Consider the following 19,086-nt stretch of genomic DNA (forward strand, 5'->3'; position numbering starts at 1 on the left):
ATTACAACTGTATGCATGCCCATAAATGACAACGAGAAGCAATACAGAAAAATGGATAGAGAAAAATTGTCGGAGTAGTAGCATTGCAGGTGATTAACTTGTTCATATTTTCTTTTTTCTTTTCTTTTTTTTTGAGACAGAGTTTGGCTTTTGTCACCCAGGCTGCAGTGCAGTGGCATGATCTCAGCTCACTGCAACCTCCGCCTCCCAGGTTCAAGTGATTCTCCTGCCTCAGCCTCCCAGGTAGCTGGGATTACAGGTGCTCACCACCACGCCCGGCTTATTTTTGTATTTTTAGTAAAGACAGGGTTTCACCATGTTGGCCAGGCTGGTCTCGAACTCCTGACCTCAGGTAATCCACCTGCCTCTGCCTCCCAAAGTGCTGAGATTACAGGCATGGACCATTGCACCTGGCCTGAATTTCTTTTTCAATTAGAACCTGTTAGGTAGTTACAAACAAACAGGAAAAAATTCTAAGAATAATACAAGGAACTCCCTTATACCTTCTACCTAGATTTACCAATTGTTGACATTTTGCCCATTTGCTTTATCATTTTTCCTCTACATATATTTATATCTGTATATATTTTTTTCTTAACTATCTGAGAGCAAAGGTGGAGTTGTTATGCTTCTTTATCCCTAAATATTTCAGTGTGTAATTGTAGAAACAATGATATGCTTTTGCTTAACCATAGTAGTTGTAAAACTCAAGAAACTTAATAGGGTTGGGCGTGGTATCTCATGCCTGTAATCCCAGAACTTTGGGAGGCTGAGGCGAGTGGATGGCTTGCGGTCAGGAGTTTGAGACCAGCCTGGACAACATGGTGAAACCCCCTCTCTACTAAAAATACAAAAATCAGCCAGGCATGGTAGCACACGCCTGTAGTCCCAGCTACTCAGGGGGCTGTGGCACAAGAATCGCTTCAGCCTGGGAGGCAGAGGTTGCGGTGAGCTGAGATCACGCCACTGAACTCCAGCCTGGGCAACAGAGCAAGACTCTGTTTCAAAAAAAAAAGAAAAAAGAAAAAACATGGATACAATACTATGAACTCATTCAAATAACACATAGTCACAGTTCAACAACTGTCCCAATAATATATTTATAAAATATACTCTAAGCTTTATTTTTCCTCCCTGTCAGGAGAAATCCCTAAAAATGCATTTAGCTGTCTTGTTTCTCTAGTTTCCTTTAATGTGAAATGATCCCTCAGACTTTCTTTGTATTTCTTGACCATGATTTTTTTTTAAGAGTACAAGTATATTCTTTAATAGTAGAATGTTTCTCAATTTGCAATTGCCTAATGTTTCCCCAAATTAGATTCAGATTATACATTTTTTGCAGCATGAAATTATGTTGTGTCCTTCTAGGTGCATCATATCTGGAGGTGCATGAGGTTGTTTAACCCATACTGATATTGTTAGCTTTAATCACTTAATGTGGCATCTACCATGTTTTCCTCTGAAAAGTTGCTGTTCTTTTCCTTGTAATTAATAAGTAATTTGTAGCACGATGCTTTGAGATGATACCATTTTTTCTATACTTATTAACTGGCATTATTCTGTAAAGAAGAGCTTTCCCTTGTCTTCTATTTCAAAATTTATTCATATATTTATATATGTATACATACAAACTGATGAATTCTTATTGTATTCACTGGGTTATAGTAAAGTGGTATCAATTATTTTGATTTTCAAAATGCCCCTGATTTGGCCAGTGGGAACCTGATCAAGTTGATTCATTTTTCCCTATGATTCCTTTTAGTAGTTCCTTACTTTCTGGCACAAGAAGGTATTCCAGGCTCGTCCTGTGCTTTCCATGCCTCAGCCCTAGGATCAGTCATTTCTCTGAGTCCTGGTTCCTTTTAGTAGAGAATGGTATATGGAAACCACAAATGGCTGTTAGCTGTGTGCTTGTTATTATTACTTCTAGGCCTTTTCAGCAAGCGCAGTAGCACATACAAGCATTACTTTAGTTTTGTTTTAAAACAGATATTTAAGGAATGCATGCAATAATCTTAATGTGATGTGTATCTGTTTCCATACTCACGTAGCCACCAGTTTGTTAGCAGTTAGAATGAGGAATTTATAAAACTAGTTAAATGTCACTTGTATGTGACAACTTTTTAAATTTTATAGACTAGAGTTACCGGAGACAGATTTTTGTTTTTTTTTGAGACGGAGTCTCCCTCTGTCATCCAGGCTGGAGCACAGTAGCACATTCTCGGCTCACTGCAACTTCCACCTCCTGGGTTCATGCAATTCTTGTGCCTCAGCCTCCTGAGTAAGTGGGATTACAGGTGCGTGCCACCATGCCTGGCTAATTTTTGTATTTTTAGTAGAGACGGAGTTTTGCCATGTTGTCCAGGCTGGTCTTGAACTCCTGAACTCAAGTGATCCGCCTGCCTCAGCCTCCCAAAGTGCTGGGATTACAGACGTGAGCCACCATGCCATGCCATCAGAGACAGTTTTGATCAGTGGGAAGAGCACCTTATCAACTTTTTGATCACATTACTGGCTTTGAGCATATTAATTTAGCCTTTTCCTTATTTAGAAAATACTGAAAATACGTACTTTAGGGATCAGAAAATAACAAACTAAAAATATCTGCCACACATTGTAGTTGCTCAATAAACTGTTGGTTTTTTATTTCCCAGTGCATTTTCCTTTCTTCTTTCCTATTTCTCTAGTCGTGTCACTGGTTAAAGGTCAAAAATGGTTTTATCTTAGTTTAATTTAATTCAATTTTATAGAGACAGGGTTTCGCTATGTTGCCCAGGCTGGTCTCAGACTCCTGGAGTCAAGCAATCTGCCCACCTCGGCCTCCTGTAGTGCTGAAATTACAGGTGTGAGCCACTGCGCCCAGCCTGAAAATGGTTTTATTTATTAATTATAAATATTACTTAGGGGTTTAGGAAAAAATGAACTTAAATTTTTAGTACAGAATGGGGAACATATCCAACTCATTGAAGCCCACAGCTTGGCCAAAGAGGATCTTATCATATCTCCCACCATACCTCTATGAGATTTCTTTGTTTGTCTTCCAACTCTCAACTCTGTGGGCTGTATTTCTATGTGTGATGGAACCATGTGCCTGCTCTGAGGTCATGGGGAGTAGCTGATTACAAATGAACTTGATATTCCCTGAAACTTATGTGTACTGTACAACCGTCTCCAATCAGAACAAACTGATTACTGGTTAAATTTTTGTTTTAGGGATGAAGGTTTGATTACAATGCAGTACTTTATAATCTTCCCAAACACTAAGAATAACAGCAACCACTTTTTTTTTTAGACAGAGTCTCACTCTGTCATCCAGGCTGGATTGCAGTGGTGTTATCATGGGTCACTGCAGCTTCGACCTCCCCAGGCTCAGATAATCTTCCTACCTCAGCCTCCTGAGTAGTTCGGACCACAGGCACACACCGTCATGCCCAGCTAATTTTTGTATTTTTTTTGTAGAGGTAGGGTTTCGCCATGTTGCCCAGGTTGGTCTTGAACTCTTGGGCTCAAGTGATCCACCTGCCTTGGCCTCCCAAAGTGCTGAGATGACAGGCATGAGCCACCATGCCTGGCCGTCAACCACTTTTTTTTTTTTTTGAGACAGAGTCTTGCCTTGTCACCCAGGCTGTAGTGCAGTGGTATGATCTTATCTCACTACAACCTCTGCATCCTGGGTTCAAGCGATTCTTGTGCCTCAGACTCCCGAGTAGCTGGGACTACAGTCACAGGCCCAGCTAATTTTTGTATTTTTAGTAGAGACAGTGTTTTGCCATTTTTTCCAGGCTGGTCTTGAACTCCTGGCCTCATGTGATCCACCTGTCTTGAACTCCCAAAGTGCTGGGATTACAGGCATGAGCCACCATGCCCGGCCTCATCAACCATTTTTTAAAAATTATTTCAGATAACTTTATTAAGACCTAATTCACATGCCCACAATTCACGCATTTTAAGTGTACGTTCAGTGGTTTTTAGCATATCACAAAGTTGTGCAGTCATTACTGCAATTAATCTTAGAACGTTTTCATCACCTCAAGAGAAAGTGTGTACCCATTAGTAATCCCTCCTTCTTGCAGTCTCTGGCAAACACTAACCTACTTTCTGTCTCTATGGATTTGCCTGTTACGGACATTGTATGTAAATGAAATCATACCTTGTATGGCCTTTGGTGACTGGCTTCTTTCATTTAGCATAATGTTGTCAAGATTCATCCATGTTGTGGCAGATATCAGTACTTGATTCCTTTATATGGCTGAAGGTTCCAATTTCTCCACATTCTGTCATTACTTCTTGTTACCTATCTTTTTAGTGTTAGCCATCCTAGTGGTTGTGAAGTGGTATTTCATTGTGCTTTGCATTTCCCTGATGGCTATTGATGATCAGCATCTTTTCATGTTTATTGGCTATATGCATATCTTCCTTGGAGAAAAGCCTATTCAGATCCTTTGGCATTTGAAAATTGGGGTCTTTGTATTTTAATTATTGAGTTGTAAGAGTTCTTTCACAATCACTTTTTGAGGGCCTACGTGTTTCACATGTACTTCTTTGTTTAATCCTCATAAAAGTCCCACACATTAGGTATTTCTGTTTATAGATGAGATTGATGATCAGAGTTAAAATAACTTATCTAAGGAGAGAGAGCCTTGAGTGGTAGGAATCAAGGTAGCTGAGTGCGGTGCTTCTGTTTTCCTGGCTACTCTGTGCTCTCAGTCTTTGACATTGTTGTAGCAGAGCCTGTTTTAGGCCTTAGAATGAAAATTTTCAAGAATCATGGAGGGAATTCATATGCTGAGTAGGATATTTGCTGGTTTTTATCTTCAAGTTTCCTTTCAATGTTTATATACTAGATTTATTCCAGGAAACATATATAAACCAAATTTAAAAAAATAAAACCAACTGGAATTTAGTTTCTGATAAAAGAACTTTTTATGTAAAGAAATCATGAGGAACATCCTTTTGTGAATGTGAATACTCTCTGAGTTTAAGTTGATATATTCGGTTTTCTTAGAGCAGGGCACATATATAAATTTTAAGGAATGAGGGGTTTTCAGAAAATATTGATAAAACTTTACATATTAACTTTTATCTTAATCTGGATGAAAAGTTGGTTCATCACTAACTTCATGAGCTTTTCAAAATAAGCAAGATAAAAGACACACCTGTGACCTTTGGGAACATGCAAGACGTGGCAAGTTTGGAAAAGGGCACAATGATGATTAAAAGTAACTGAAAAATTGGACCAATGAAATGAAATTGGGTTGTGGAGAACTAGTTGTGGCTACTTGATTTTAGGTCACATATTCAGACTTTTGACCAAGACGATATAGTGTACCATAGATAATTCTGCTCTGAATGGAACAGGAAGGAATTAGGAGTTAGGCAAGGGAGAATTCAGGATAACTTCAGTTCCATTCAGTCACTATTCACTAAATGCCTATGATTTGCTGGGAACTGGAAAATACAGAGATTTTTTTTAAAGAAAAGGTATGGTATCTGCTCTTAAGCCATTGACATTTAGTAGGGTTTCACAGAAAAGGAGTTTCCTGAAAGGGCTGGGTCTCGAAGGGAGAAATGGAGTTTGCTAAGATGGAGGTATTCTGGACCCAGGGAGCAGCAGTGGCAAAGGCATAGAGGTGTGAGGTGGCATTCTGTGCAACCAGGACTGCACAGAGTCTGCTTGCTGGAGCTAAGGTTCCATTCTCTGTTCATATATTAATATGATTCCTCTAGTAGGTTCTCTTTTCAATTTAGACTGTCCACACCCTCCCTTTCACCCTCACTCTCTGCTGATTACTTTGCCTTATACTTTGTTGAGAAATAGAAGCCATTAAACCCAAACTTCCTTAACTTCCATCCAAGACCTACAGACTCACTACACTAGAATTACGCCCATCTGATCCTCTTTCTTTGCTTGAGTCTCCTTGTCCTGTCACAGGCCACAAGATTTCTCTCCTTCCATCTCCTTTCTCCAGGTTCCTTACCATCATCAGGCATACCTGTTCTGATTTGTTCATCTTAAAATGAAACCCAGCCTTTTTAAAAATCCTGATGTGCTACAAGATGGATGATCCTTGAGAACATTATGCCAAGTGATATGTCAGTCACAAAAAGACAAATGCTATATGATTCCACTTCATAGTACCTAGTGGTACCTAGAGTATTCAAAATTATAGAGACAGAAAGTAGAATGGTGGTTGCCAGGGGTTGGAAGCAGGGGGAAGTGAGGAGTCACTCTTTAATGGGTAGAGTTTCAGTTTTGCAAGATGAAAAGAGTTATGCAGATGAAAGGTGGTGATGGTTGCACAACATTATGACTGTATTTAATACTACTAAACTGAACACTTAAATATGGTTAGGATGGTAAATTTTATGTATATTTTAACACAATAAAAAATTGGAAAATAAAATATTTTTTAAAAGTTACAGGACTCTCGTATGCCCACATCTAGAAGGAAATGCTACATTTCTTTCTTTCTTTCTTTCTTTTTTTTTTTGAGACGGAGTCTTGCTCTGTTGCCCAGGTTGGAGTGCAGTGGCATGATCTCTGCTCACTGCAACCTTTGTCTCCTGGGTTCAAGCGAATTCTCCTGCTTCAGACTCCCGAGTAGCTGAGTTTACAGGCATGCACCACAATGCCTGGCTAATTTTTGTATTTTTAGTAGAGATGGAGTTTCACTATGTTAGTCAGACTGGTCTCGAACTCCTGACATCAGGTGATCCACCTGCCTCGGCCTCCCAAAGTGCTGGGATTACAGACATGAGCTACCACACATGCCCAGAAATGCTACATTTCTTTAAGAGATTAGTCAAAATAAAGATGTCATCTTTATCCCCCCCACCAAAAAAAACCCCACAACTCTTCCTTGATACCACCACCTTCCTCTCCAGAAACCACCTCATTTTACTGTTCCACTAAAACTAATGTCTCAAAAGAGCCACGCCGTGTCTATTTCCCTCTTCTATTCACTCTTCAATTCACTATAATCTGACTTCCACCCTCCACTGAAAACTGCTTTTGTCAAGGTCAGGTCATCTGTACTCTCCATGTGCACATCTAGTGGATACTTGACCTTGTGGCAGCATTTGATAGTTTGCCCCTCCCTCCTGGAATCTTGCTCCCGGCTCCTATGACACCATGCTCTTCTGGTTTTCCTCTTGCATCACTGGCTGCTGCTTTCTCTTCTGTCCCTGACTCTGAGTAATGGAGGTCTAAAGGGCATTGTGCTGGGCTCTCTTGTTTCTCTATAATTCTCTTACAGTCCCTGCCCAGGGATTTAAATGCTTTCACTATGCTGATGATTACTCCATTTTATCTCTAGCTGGCCCTCTCCACTGAGCTCCAGACTCTCATATCCAATGGCTTTCTTGTTTTATAAAATATTATACTTACTGTGCCTTAAACAGAACTTGGATGCCCTCTATTCCCACTACATTCCTCCTTGTCCTAGTAATGGCATCTGCATCACCCAGTTATTTAGGCCAAATGCCTGGATAATCCTTGCCCTTTCCTCTTTGTATCTCCCTCACCCCCACAGCAAGGCTTGTGGATTCTATTTCTATTTTGAATCTATTCCCACTCTCTATCTACTGGCAGACTGCCTCTGTAAGTCCAGGACACCATCACCTCCTATCTGGATTATTCCAACAGCCTCCTAACTAGTGCCCACTCCTCTTGCTCCTCTCTCCATCGTCATTCATTCAGCACACTGTTGTAAGAATAATCACAAATCAAACAATTTCACTTCCCTGTTACCATTTCTGTGTATTTCCAAATTCCCTACTTTGGCCTGCCTGCATCATCATGTGGCCTGCCTAGTTCTCCAATTTCATTTCATGTCACTCTCCCCATACCTACTGTATTATAGAGACTCTGGTCTTATTTGACTTTCTTTTAACATACTCCTTTCTCCCTCAGGATCTTTGCAGTTTCCTCTTTGAATGGCTAGCTCCTTTTCTTCCTTTAATAAGGTCTTAGAGGTCATTCCTTGACTGTACTTCCTAAAGTAGGTTCCTTTTTTTTTTAAATTTAAAATTATTTTTTATTGATGCATAACTGATGTACACAGTCTCAGGGTACAAGTAATAATTTAATACATTCATGTAATTTGTGAAAATCAAATCAGTATACTTGGGATATCCATCACCTTAAATATTTGTCTTTTCTTTATTCTAGAAACATTTGAATTATTCTCTTTTGATTATTCTCTTTTTGCTATTTAGAAATGTAAATGTATAGTAAACTATAGTCACCCTACTCCTGTTTCATAATACTTGGTACAGTTTGCAGTTATTTTGTGTTTACTTCTTTTTCTCCTCCACTGGAAGAATATAAACTCAGTGAGTGCAAGGACTGGGTCTGATCTGTTCACTATCATATCCCCAGTGTTTTGAAATGTCTTACTTGGCATGTAGCAAGAAGTCATTAAATATTTATGAAACCAGGCCAGGCACAGTGGCTCACATCTGTAATCTCAGCACCTTGGGAGGCCAATGTGGGAGGATCGATTGAGCCCAGGAGTTTGAGACCAGCCTGGGCAACATAACAAGGCCTCTGCCTCTACAAAAAATTTGAAAAATTAGCTGGGCATGGTGGCATGCACCTATAGTCCCAGCTTACTCGGGAGGCTGAGGCAAGATTGCCTGAGCCCAGGAGTTCGAGGTTACAGTAAGCTGTGATTGGACTACTGCATCCCAGCCTGGGCGACAGAGTCACTGTGGGAGAGAGAGAGAGAAAAAGTATGAAATAATAGAAGGAAAAGGGAAAGAGGAAGGAGAAATGGATTGGAGGACTGCAGGGAGACATACATGAGAGGAGAGGGGTAGAAAAAGATAGATGCTTATTGAACAACTGCTGCACTTTTTTTTTTTTTTTTTTTTTGACAGGATCCCACTCTGTCACCCAGGCTGGGGTGCAGTGGTGTCATCATAGCTCACTGTAGCCTCTATCTCCCAGGCTCAGGTGATCTTTCCACTCTAGCCTCCTGAGTAGCTAGGACTACAGACACATGCCACCATAATAGAGTTAATAAATAACTTATTTATTTAGAAGTGGTCTGGTTCCATCACCCAGGCTCAAGCAATCCTTCCATCTCAGCCTCCTGAGTAGCTGGGACTACAGGCACACGCCACCACATCAGGCCAGTTTTTGTATTTTTTATAGAAGGGGTTTCAACATGTTGCCCAGGCTGGTCTCGAACTCCTGAGCTCAAGCGATCTGTCTGCTTCGGCCTCCCAAAGTGCTAGGATTACAGGTGTGAGCCACTGTGCCTGGCTAACTATATTTTTTTTTGTTGTTTCTAAATTGTCTCCTCCACTAGCATGTAAGATTCATGAGGGTAGCTTCTTTGGTTTACTGTATTTTCAAGAAAAACTTCTAGCTCCTAATGAGCTGATTATGTGTTGAAAAAATGAGGAGAAGAGCTTAATTGTCTCTTTGTTTGTGACGGAGTTTCGCTCTTGTTGCCCAGCATGGAGTGCAATGGCGCCATCTCGGCTCACTGCAACCTCTGCCTCCTAGGTTCAAGCGATTCTCCTACCTCAGCCTCCTGAGTCGCTGTGATTACAGGCATGTGCCACCATGCCCAGCTAATTTTTGTATTTTTAGTAGAGACGGGATTTCTCCGTGGTGGCCAGGCTGGTCTCGAACTCCCGACTTCAGGTGATCCGCTCGCCTCGGCCTCCCAAAGTGCAGGTACTACAGGCATTGAGCCATCGCGCCCGGCCAAGCTTAATTATTTTATATGCTTAACTAAAGATTTCCTTTGGGTAAGATTTGCAACATCTCTGTTCTTAGGGTTTTTGAAAATTTTGAAAATTACTATTTTATAAATGTTGAAAAACCGAGTACCTATGTGACTCCATGAATTGAAATGGTTTCTTTCCGCCAGTTCTTTTAGAACTCATCAAATTGAAGCTGTTCCAACGAGCTCTGCAAGTGATGGATTTAAGGCAAATCTTGTTTTTAAGGAGATTGAGAAGAAACTTGAAGAGGTAAGATTTATGTAAAATATTGCCAGGAAGGACCTTGAGGCTAGAGGAAGCAGACACAGGTTTCAGGTGTTGCCACAAGGTGGTACAATTGAAAATTTATATCATGTTGTCAAGTATTGAGTGTAGTTAGATTTCTGAGTGTCTATTAAGGCTTCCTTGTAATTCTAAAAGGAATGCATTTCAGAAATGTATGAATCTCCAGATTTGAGCTAAAGAACTATAGTAAATACTGTTAAAATTGTCACTCTTTTCTAGGTCCTCTTTGTCAGAGGGTCATTCAGTTATGGGCAAAGTTCAAATGTAAAGGGATTCTAATTTATTTTGGTATAATTTCCTTTGAATTAAAAAGGTCTTAGTTAAAATCATTCCAAAGAATAATATTTAAAATAAGCCTTTTTTTGTACATATATCAAAATTCTTTGTAAAAAGAAATTGTGTTTTGATTTCTTAAAGTAGTTTAAAAATTTTTTTTGTTTTAAGAATGATGCTAATTTAAAAAATTTATACTATACAGAAATATATGTTTATGAATAGTATAAATTTTATACTATACTTTTGTTTTAACCTTTTAAATGAAAGTTTAAAATCTCCCCAAATTCTGCCACTCAGAGTTTACTGAAATGTTAACAGTGGTTAACATTCTTTCAGACATCTCTGTGTATATTAACTTACAATTTTAACCTAGGGTCAAAAAAACCTGTTGTTTTTTGTTTTGTTTTGTTTTGTTTTGTTTTGAGACAGGGTCTTGCTCTGTCGCCCAGGCTGGAGTGCAGTGGTACGATCTTGGGTCACTGCAACCTTCACCTCCCGGGTTCAAGTGATTCTTGTGCCTCTGCCTCCTGAGTAGCTGGGATTACAGGCACCCACCACCACGCCAGGCTAATTTTTGTATTTTTAGTAGAGACAGGGTTTCACCATGTTGGTCAGGCTGGTCTTGAACTCCTTACCTCAAGTGATCCACCCTCCTTGGCCTCCCAAAGTGCTGGGATTACAGGGGTAAGCCACCGTGCCCACTACATCTGTTGTTTTTTATTATATATGCAGATCTATTTTTATGTACAATAATTAGTTCTTGATAGGTAATAATCATACTAAGGCAATCTAAAAATAACTCTCCAGAAAGAGAGTTATTCTCTTCAGGCAAAATTGATATTTATTTCATTGTTTTAAACTTAGAAGAATCTTGTGATCTCTTTCTGTTTTTTTTTTTTTGAAACAGAGTCTCACTTTGTCGCCCAGAATGGAGTGCAGTGGCATGATCACGGCTCACTGCAGCCTTGAGCCCCTGGGCTCAAGTGATCCTTTCAGCTTGGCCTCCCAAAGTGTTGGGATTACAGGCGTGAGCCTCTGCCTGGATGTATTTCATTATTGATTTTAGATCTGAGACCATTCAAGGCATGGTTACAGCCATAATCACAATGCAAATTACACATCTATTAAGGTGATCAAAGTGGGCTGGAATAAATAGAATGTTTAAACTGTATTTCACTCACGTTAGAGCCACGGTGTGAAAGGCAAACATTGTGCTTATCTCATAACCCTTATTGTAGGCCAGAGGACTACTTAATATCTGAGACGATTGCACTGTGGATGGGAATACAGGTGATATAACTGATGTGTCTTGTGAAAGAACCCAATATTACCAGGACTCATTATAATCTACAACCGTCCTGAGGGAGAGCAGGGCCAGGCATTGGCCTAGAAGCTGCAGACCTGTCCTGCAACCATCTTGGGATGCATCCACATGGGGCTACCTGTTTTATAACCTGTGTTTTTCTTTTGACAGTACGTTCCATGGCCATAAATCTAAATCTTTACTCTCATTTTTTTTTTTTTTTTTGAAACAAAGTCTTGCTCTGTCACCCAGGCTGGAGTGCAGTGGTGTGATCTTGGCTCACTGCAACCTCCACCTCCCGGGTTCAAGCGATTCTTGTGCCTCAGCCTCCCGAGTAGCTGGCATTACAGGCATGTGCCACCACACCCAGCTAATTTTTGTATTTTTAGTAGAGATGGGGTTTCACCATGTTTGCCAGGATGATCTTTTATCTCCTGACCTCGTGATCTGCCCGCCTTGGCCTCCCAAAGTGCTGGGATTACAGGCATGAGCCACCGTGCCCGGCCGTTTATCCTCATTTTTAATACATAGTACGTATTCATATGCATTTGTCAAAATTTAAGTAGCTTCCTGTGATGAATATCAGGTTGTATTTAACATTTTCAAGTAAAACAGTGCTGTAATAAATTTCCTTTTGCACTCATATTTAAGTATTTAAGCTATGATCAATTTAATATAAATAAAGGAGGAAAATTGTTGGGTGGTTGGCTATGTGCATTTTGTATGTTGATACATATTGCCAAACTACCCACCACAAAGAAAGTACTAATTTATAAACGTTACCAATTCATGAGAGTGACTATCTTTTCATTTTAAAACATTTATTTTTATTTTTGTAAAGATGGGGTCTTGCTATGTTGGAGAGTAACTATTTTTACTTCACACTTCTGATACTATGTTGGCTGGTTTTTAAAAAAATCTTTGGGCTGGGCACAGTGGCTCACTCCTGTTATCCCAGCATTGTGGGAGCTGAGGCGGGTGGATCACTTGATGTCAGGAGTTCAAGACCAACCTGGCCAACATAGCAAAACCCTGTCTCTACTAAAAATACAAAAATTAGCCAGGCATGATGGCGCACACCTGTAGTCCCAGCTACTGGAGAGGCTGAGGCAGGAGAATCGCTTGAACCTGGAAGGCGGAGGTTGCAGTGAGCCAAGATCATGCCACTGCACTCCAGCCTGGGTGACAGAGCGAGACTCCACCTCAAAAAATTAAAAAAAAAAAAAAAAAGTCTTTGCCAACCTAGTAGGAAAAAATATCTCATTGTTTCTTGAACTTCTTTCATTACAAGTGTTCCTATAAAATGAAGTTGCACTCTATAAAGTCTCGGCTTAAAAGTTTTGGTTTTTATAAATGCTGCCAATATATTCCTGCAGAGGAACACATAGGATAGTTGTGTCTGACAAGTTGCTTCATTTATTTCAACCCTATTCCATCTAAAAATAAAATCAACTAAATTAATATAGAGATTATCTACTATGAAGTATGAGGGATGGCAGTGTATCAATCATTGAATACTTCATTACTGGGATTAACAAATTAGTGTGGTTTTTATTTTACAGTATTCCTTTAGCTTTGCAAATGTATGCCGCTTGCTCCATTTAATTCTTTTCTCTATAACCTCCCTACCAACCTTGTTCCCTTGTTTCTTTCTCCTTCCCACGATTGTCAGTTTCCTAAGTGTTTGCAGCACTAGAAAGTAAAAGTCTTGGAATCTTTTGTCAATTCATGCAATTTCTGATTAGCAAAGGCAGCCTGGCAAAAGATTTTATTTCCACTTTTGTCTTTGTTAGCAATTCTCCATTGCCCTTCTTTGAATTCTGTCTTAATTTTTTGTCCCTATTAAGTTTGCCACAGGACCTACTCCTTAACCTTTTGCCTACTCAGAAAGAAGTACTTTTCTTCAAGCAAGGAGGCACTCAGAACTTTCTCAGTACTAATGATCTCCAATTTCACAACTGTATTTTATTTTCCCTTTTAACTCTCTCTCCTCATCAGTTTCCTTACCCTCTCTCACTCCCACTTCAATTGAAAATGTTTTATTGTCGAAGGGATGTGATTTTATAAGAGGATCAGCTGTTTCTGAAAAGTAACAGCAAGCGCAAATTATTCTCTATCTATTTTAAGGAGATGGGAGGAGAAGTAGTAAGGTTATAGGAATTTCTCTTCAAGTATGCAGGTAGAATTTCTAAATGTTTGCTGGTGTTTTCCTGCTGTAACTTGTTGGTGTCTGCACATAGCTGTATTTCTGAGGCACTGTGCAAGCAGATGGCATGGATGCACCTGGAAATAGTAATTCATGGGCCACTGGCCCTAGAGGAAGCCTTCCTCTCAGGTGGCCTAACACACTAATGTCATTAACCCCCTCTCATATATTATTTCCACAGAACCTTGAGAGATAAAAGATTTTAAGGAATGTGAAGAAGACTTTGAACTTTCTTCATTTTATGGTGGCAGATACAGCTCTGCTGTCATTGGCTAAAGTTTAGAAATATTGATGTGACCTGCAGTTTCAGTGTGTTATGGTCAAATGGAAGTAGCATTGAATTTGGGATTAAAGCAACCTGGGATTGAGTTCTGGTTTTACTACTCACTATCATATGTCCCTGCCTCTCAGGGAACACAGAGTTTAGTGGGAAGAGAGACATGGAAAAATATTTCCAGAAAAAAGTAACATGGGTTTTTGTGCAGAGGGCCATCAAAATAACTGGTGGAGATAGAGACTCCTTTCCAAAAGAGTTAGCATGTGAGCTGAGATTTGAATGATGAGGTCAGGGGTGGGAGTGGAGGCTAGGAAGAAGTGAGTGTGCTGGTATGGGGTAGGAGTAAGGGCATGGAGGCATACAAGCACTTGGCACATAAGTTCATGGAATTCAACATGTTCATGGAATCCAGAGATGAAGAGGAAGAGAAAGTGGCTGGAGATAACAGACAAATATCCTTCGGATCATGAAGACTCTAGGATAATATGTAAAGACAGACTTCATCCTGTTGGCTGTGGGGAGCCACTAAGAAGTTCAAGCCTGAGAGTGTCAGAAGGATATGTTAGTATTAGATGGACTACTTGGCAGCAGTATAGAGGAGAAGCATTCTTAATCTTTATAAGCCTCAATTGCTTTTTCTGCTTAATGAGCTAATACTAATGTCTGCCCAACTATTTGTATGGTTTTGTGAAGATTAAAGAAATTATATATACAAAAGTATTAACAACTTGAAGGCCCCTCAAAATATTAGTATTGTTAGTAGTTTTTTTCTACAGTTAACTTAAAATAATTTAAGTGAGCTCTTTTAAGGGAAGCCAACATAAGAGAATTTCTTTTTCACTTAAAAGAAAAACCTGACAGTCATTTTGGTTTCTTGGTTTAAGTAGAAAATATTGGTAGTTAATTTCAGGATACTCACATGTAAGAGATGCCGCCATGACTATTGAGATAAGTAGTCCCTGACTAAATATTTTAGGACAAAACAAGTGTTTTGTCCTAAGACCCATGTCCAAGATTCCAGTTGGCTCTCAGGGAATGTACCTATATATAAGAAAAAGGTTGACATACTGGGCACGGTGGCTCATGCCTGTAATCTCAGCACTTGGGAGGCCGAGGTGGGTGGATCACTTGAGGCCGGGAGTTCAAGACCAGCCTGGCCAACATGGTGAAACCCCATCTTTACCAAAAATACAAAAAAATTAGCTGTGTGTGGTAGCGTGTGCCTGTAATCCCAGCTACTCAGGAGGCTGAGACGGGAGAATCGCTTGAACCCAGGAGGCAGACGTTGCAGTGAGCCGAGATTGCACCACAGCACTCCAGCCTGGGAGACAGAGCAAAACTCCATCTCAAAAAAAAAAAAAAAAAGGTTGATACACCCAGTAGGATGACTAAAATAAAAAAGACAATAACAATTGTTTGTGAGGACGTGGAGAAATTTGAAACCCTCATTAATTGCTGGTAGGATTGTGACATGATGTAGCCACTTTGGGAGTGCCTTAAATAATTAAACATCACCTTATGACCCATCAATTCCACTTCTAGATATGTAACCAAAAGAAATTAGGAGCCTATGTTCACACAAAAACTTGTACACAAATGTCTATAGCAGTATTATGCATAATAGGAAAAAATGAAAACAACCATCAACTGCTGAATACATAAACAAAATATGTTATATCCATACAATGGAATATTATTTAGCTGTAGAAAGGATTGAAGGAGGCCGGGCATGGTGGCTTATGCCTGTAATCCCAGCACTTTGGGAGGCCGAGGTGGGTGGATCACTCGAGGTCAGGAGTTTGAGACCAGCCAGGCCAACATGGTAAAACCCCATCTCTACTAAAAACACCAAAATTTTTAGTACTTTTTTTGGCACATGGTGGTGCATGCCTGTAGTCTCAGCTACTTGGGAGGCAGAGGCAGGAGAATCACTTGAACCTGGGAGGAGGTTGCAGTGAGTTTGAAACATGCCACTGCACTCCAGCCTGGGTGACAAAGTGACTCCATTTCAAAAAAAAAAAGGATTGAAAGACTGATCGATGTATTTGTCAATGTGGATAAACTTTGAAAACATCATGCTAAGTGAAAGAAGCAGTCACAAATATATGATTTCATTTATATGAAATGTCCACAATAAGCAAATCTATAGAGACAGGAAGTAGATTAGTGGTTGCCGGGGGCTGAGGGATGGAGGAGACAGGGAATGACTGCTAATGGGTATGAGTTTCTTTTGGGGTTAATGAGAATGCTCTACAATTAGATAGTGGTTTTGGTTGCACAACCTTGAATATACTAAAACAACCACTAAATTGAATACTTTAAAAGAGTGAATTTTATAGGATATAAATTATATCTCAATGCTGTTATAACACAAAACACAGCAAAAAGAAATAGTGAACTTAGGCCAGGCTCTCTGCATACTTAGAAACAGAGGTTAGTATCTAATGTCAGTTTATGTAAGTTCCTCAGAGGCAGTAATTATTTGCGTATTTCAGGTACTTATCACAGTGCCTGAACACTGTAAACACTTAAGTCTTTCTTAAAATAATTAATATTATGAGGCCAGGCACGGTGGCTCACGCCTGTAATCCCAGCACTTTGGGAGGCCAAGGCGGGCGGATCACGAGGTCAGGAGATCGAGACCATCCTGACTAACACAGTGAAACCCTGACTCTACTAAAAATACAAAAAATTAGCCGGGCGTGGTGGCGGGCACCTGTAGTCCTAGCTACTCAGGAGGCTGAGGCAGGAGAATGGCATGAACCTGGGAGGCGGAGCTTGCAGTAAGCCGAGATCGTGCCACTGCACTTCAGCCTGGGTGACACAGTGAGACTCTGTCTCAAAAAAAAAAAAAAAAAAAATTAATATGATACCAAAAGGAAGAATTTTGTGTATAAATTATTGCAGATATGTAAGGCTGAAATAAAGAAGATAGGAAATAAAAGCTATTAGAAATTAAAGAGAACAGGTAGCCAGTTCCAAAATAAACATTAAAAGATTAGTATATTTTCTATATATTTGAAATAACCTAGCCATAAAATTTAATGCAAAGCTGTGTTATTAACAAAAACAATATAAAATGCCTAAGAATAAACTTATCAAGAAATGTACAGAAGGCTATGTTGGGAAAAAAAAGGCAACATTTTCCCAAAGGACATTAAAGAAAAGGTGAAGATTTACTATATTCATGGATGGGAAGACTTAATATTGTGAAGATATTACCTCTCCCCTAAACAGATCTATATATTTTATGTAACCCCATCCAACTCCAACAACATTTTGGGAGAAGAACTAAGTGATTATAAAGTACATATAAAGGAAAATGTGTCCAAAAAAATTCAAAAATAGCCAAGAATATTTGGAAGAGAGGAATTATAATTGAGATTTGCTGTGTCAAAGAGTAAAGTGTATTATAAAGCTATAATATTGGCACAGAAATAGCAGCTAGATCATAGAATAAAACAACAACAACAAAATGCTAACATTCATTGAGTACTCTGTGTGTTGTGGGTATTTATATAATTCTCATACAGCTCTACGAGGGTAGTTACTGTTTTATTCCCATTTAACAGATAAGAAAACTGAGAATCATACAAAAATACAAAAAATTAGCCGGGCGTGGTGTTGGGCACCTGTAGTCCCAGCTACTAGGGTGGCTGAGGCAGGAGAATGGTGTGAACCCAGGAGGCGGAGCTTGCAGTGAGCCAAGATCGCACCACTGCACTCCAGCCTGGGTGACAGAACGAGACTCTGTCTCAAAAAAAAAAAAGAAAAAAATGAAAACTGAGATTCAGAAAGGTCTAATAACTTGGCTAACTTGTTGATAACAATCAACAGGATATTGGTTAAATAAATATGGTATACTTTTACAATTAAAGACTATATATGACCATTTAAAATTATGTAGAATATTAGTGACATAGTAATTAGGATAATTATATTAAACAAAAAAAGTGGATTATAAAAATATGATCCCATTTAAGATATATATATATATATATAAAAGCTTTATATATAACATATATATACTATATTTTATTTAATCAGTACCCTGTTAATTGTTATTCAGGTTCGTGCTAACTTCTGGCTCTTATCACAATGCTGTGAATAACATTCTCATATCTAAATATTTTTACAGGGCCTCATTTATTTAAGGGTAAATCCCTAGAATTAAACTTTGCTAATTAAGAACACCAAATCTGGGAATCAAAATAGGTTTGAATTCTTGCTCTTCCATGTACTAATACAGACCTAGCTAAGTTATTAGACCTTCTTGAATATATATAATAATATATATAGCATATATAGCATCTATAAATCTTATATATATATCTTAAGTGGGATCATATTGTTTTGTAATCTACTTTTTCTGTTTAATATAATTAAACAGATCCCATTTAAGATACATATATAATCTTTTCTGTTTAATATAACTAAACAGATTCCATTTAAAAGATATATATCTTAAATGAGATCATATTTTGTAATCTATTTTTTCTGTTTACAGAAAGATTTTCTTGTTTTTGGTACAAAACTCATTTTTTTGTCTGCATATATATGTACCAAAAATGATTTTCTTTGAGTGATAAAATTATGAATGATTTTGGCCGGGTGCAGTGGCTCACGCCTGTAATCCTAGCACTTTGGGAGGCTGAGGCGGTGGATCACTTGAGGTCAGGAGTTCGAGACCAGCCTGGCCAACATAGTTAAACCCTGTCTCTACTAAAAATACGAAAAAATAGCATGGTAGTGTGTGCTGTAGTCCCAGCTACTCAGGAGGCTGAGGCAAGAGAGTCGCTCGAACCCAGGAGGCAGAGGTTGCAGTGAGGCAAGATCGTGCTATTGCACTCCAGCCTGGGCGAGAGAGCAAGACTCTGTCTCAAAAAATAATAATAATAAAAAATTATGAATGATTTATATTTTCTTCTTCTTGCTTACTGGTATTCTAATTTTTCCACAGTGAAATAAATGTTCCTTCTCTAAACATTTTTTTTTCAATAA

The 19,086-nt window shown here is 39.1% G+C and overlaps 1 protein-coding gene across 6 annotated transcripts in view; it reads left to right on the top strand.

Annotated features, from left to right (window-relative positions):
* Positions 1-19,086, top strand: part of SCP2 (sterol carrier protein 2) — a 132,134-nt gene that overhangs the window by 98,637 nt on the left and 14,411 nt on the right. For all 6 annotated transcript variants that reach the window (XM_055235250.2, XM_063613848.1, XM_055235247.2 and 3 more), the window contains one exon: positions 9,885-9,987. In XM_055235250.2, the coding sequence (XP_055091225.1) occupies positions 9,885-9,987 (103 nt within the window). The remainder of the gene's footprint in view (positions 1-9,884; positions 9,988-19,086) is intronic.

This window comes from Symphalangus syndactylus, chromosome 19 (assembly GCF_028878055.3).
Source record: "Symphalangus syndactylus isolate Jambi chromosome 19, NHGRI_mSymSyn1-v2.1_pri, whole genome shotgun sequence".
Taxonomy (NCBI): Eukaryota; Metazoa; Chordata; class Mammalia; order Primates; family Hylobatidae; genus Symphalangus; species Symphalangus syndactylus.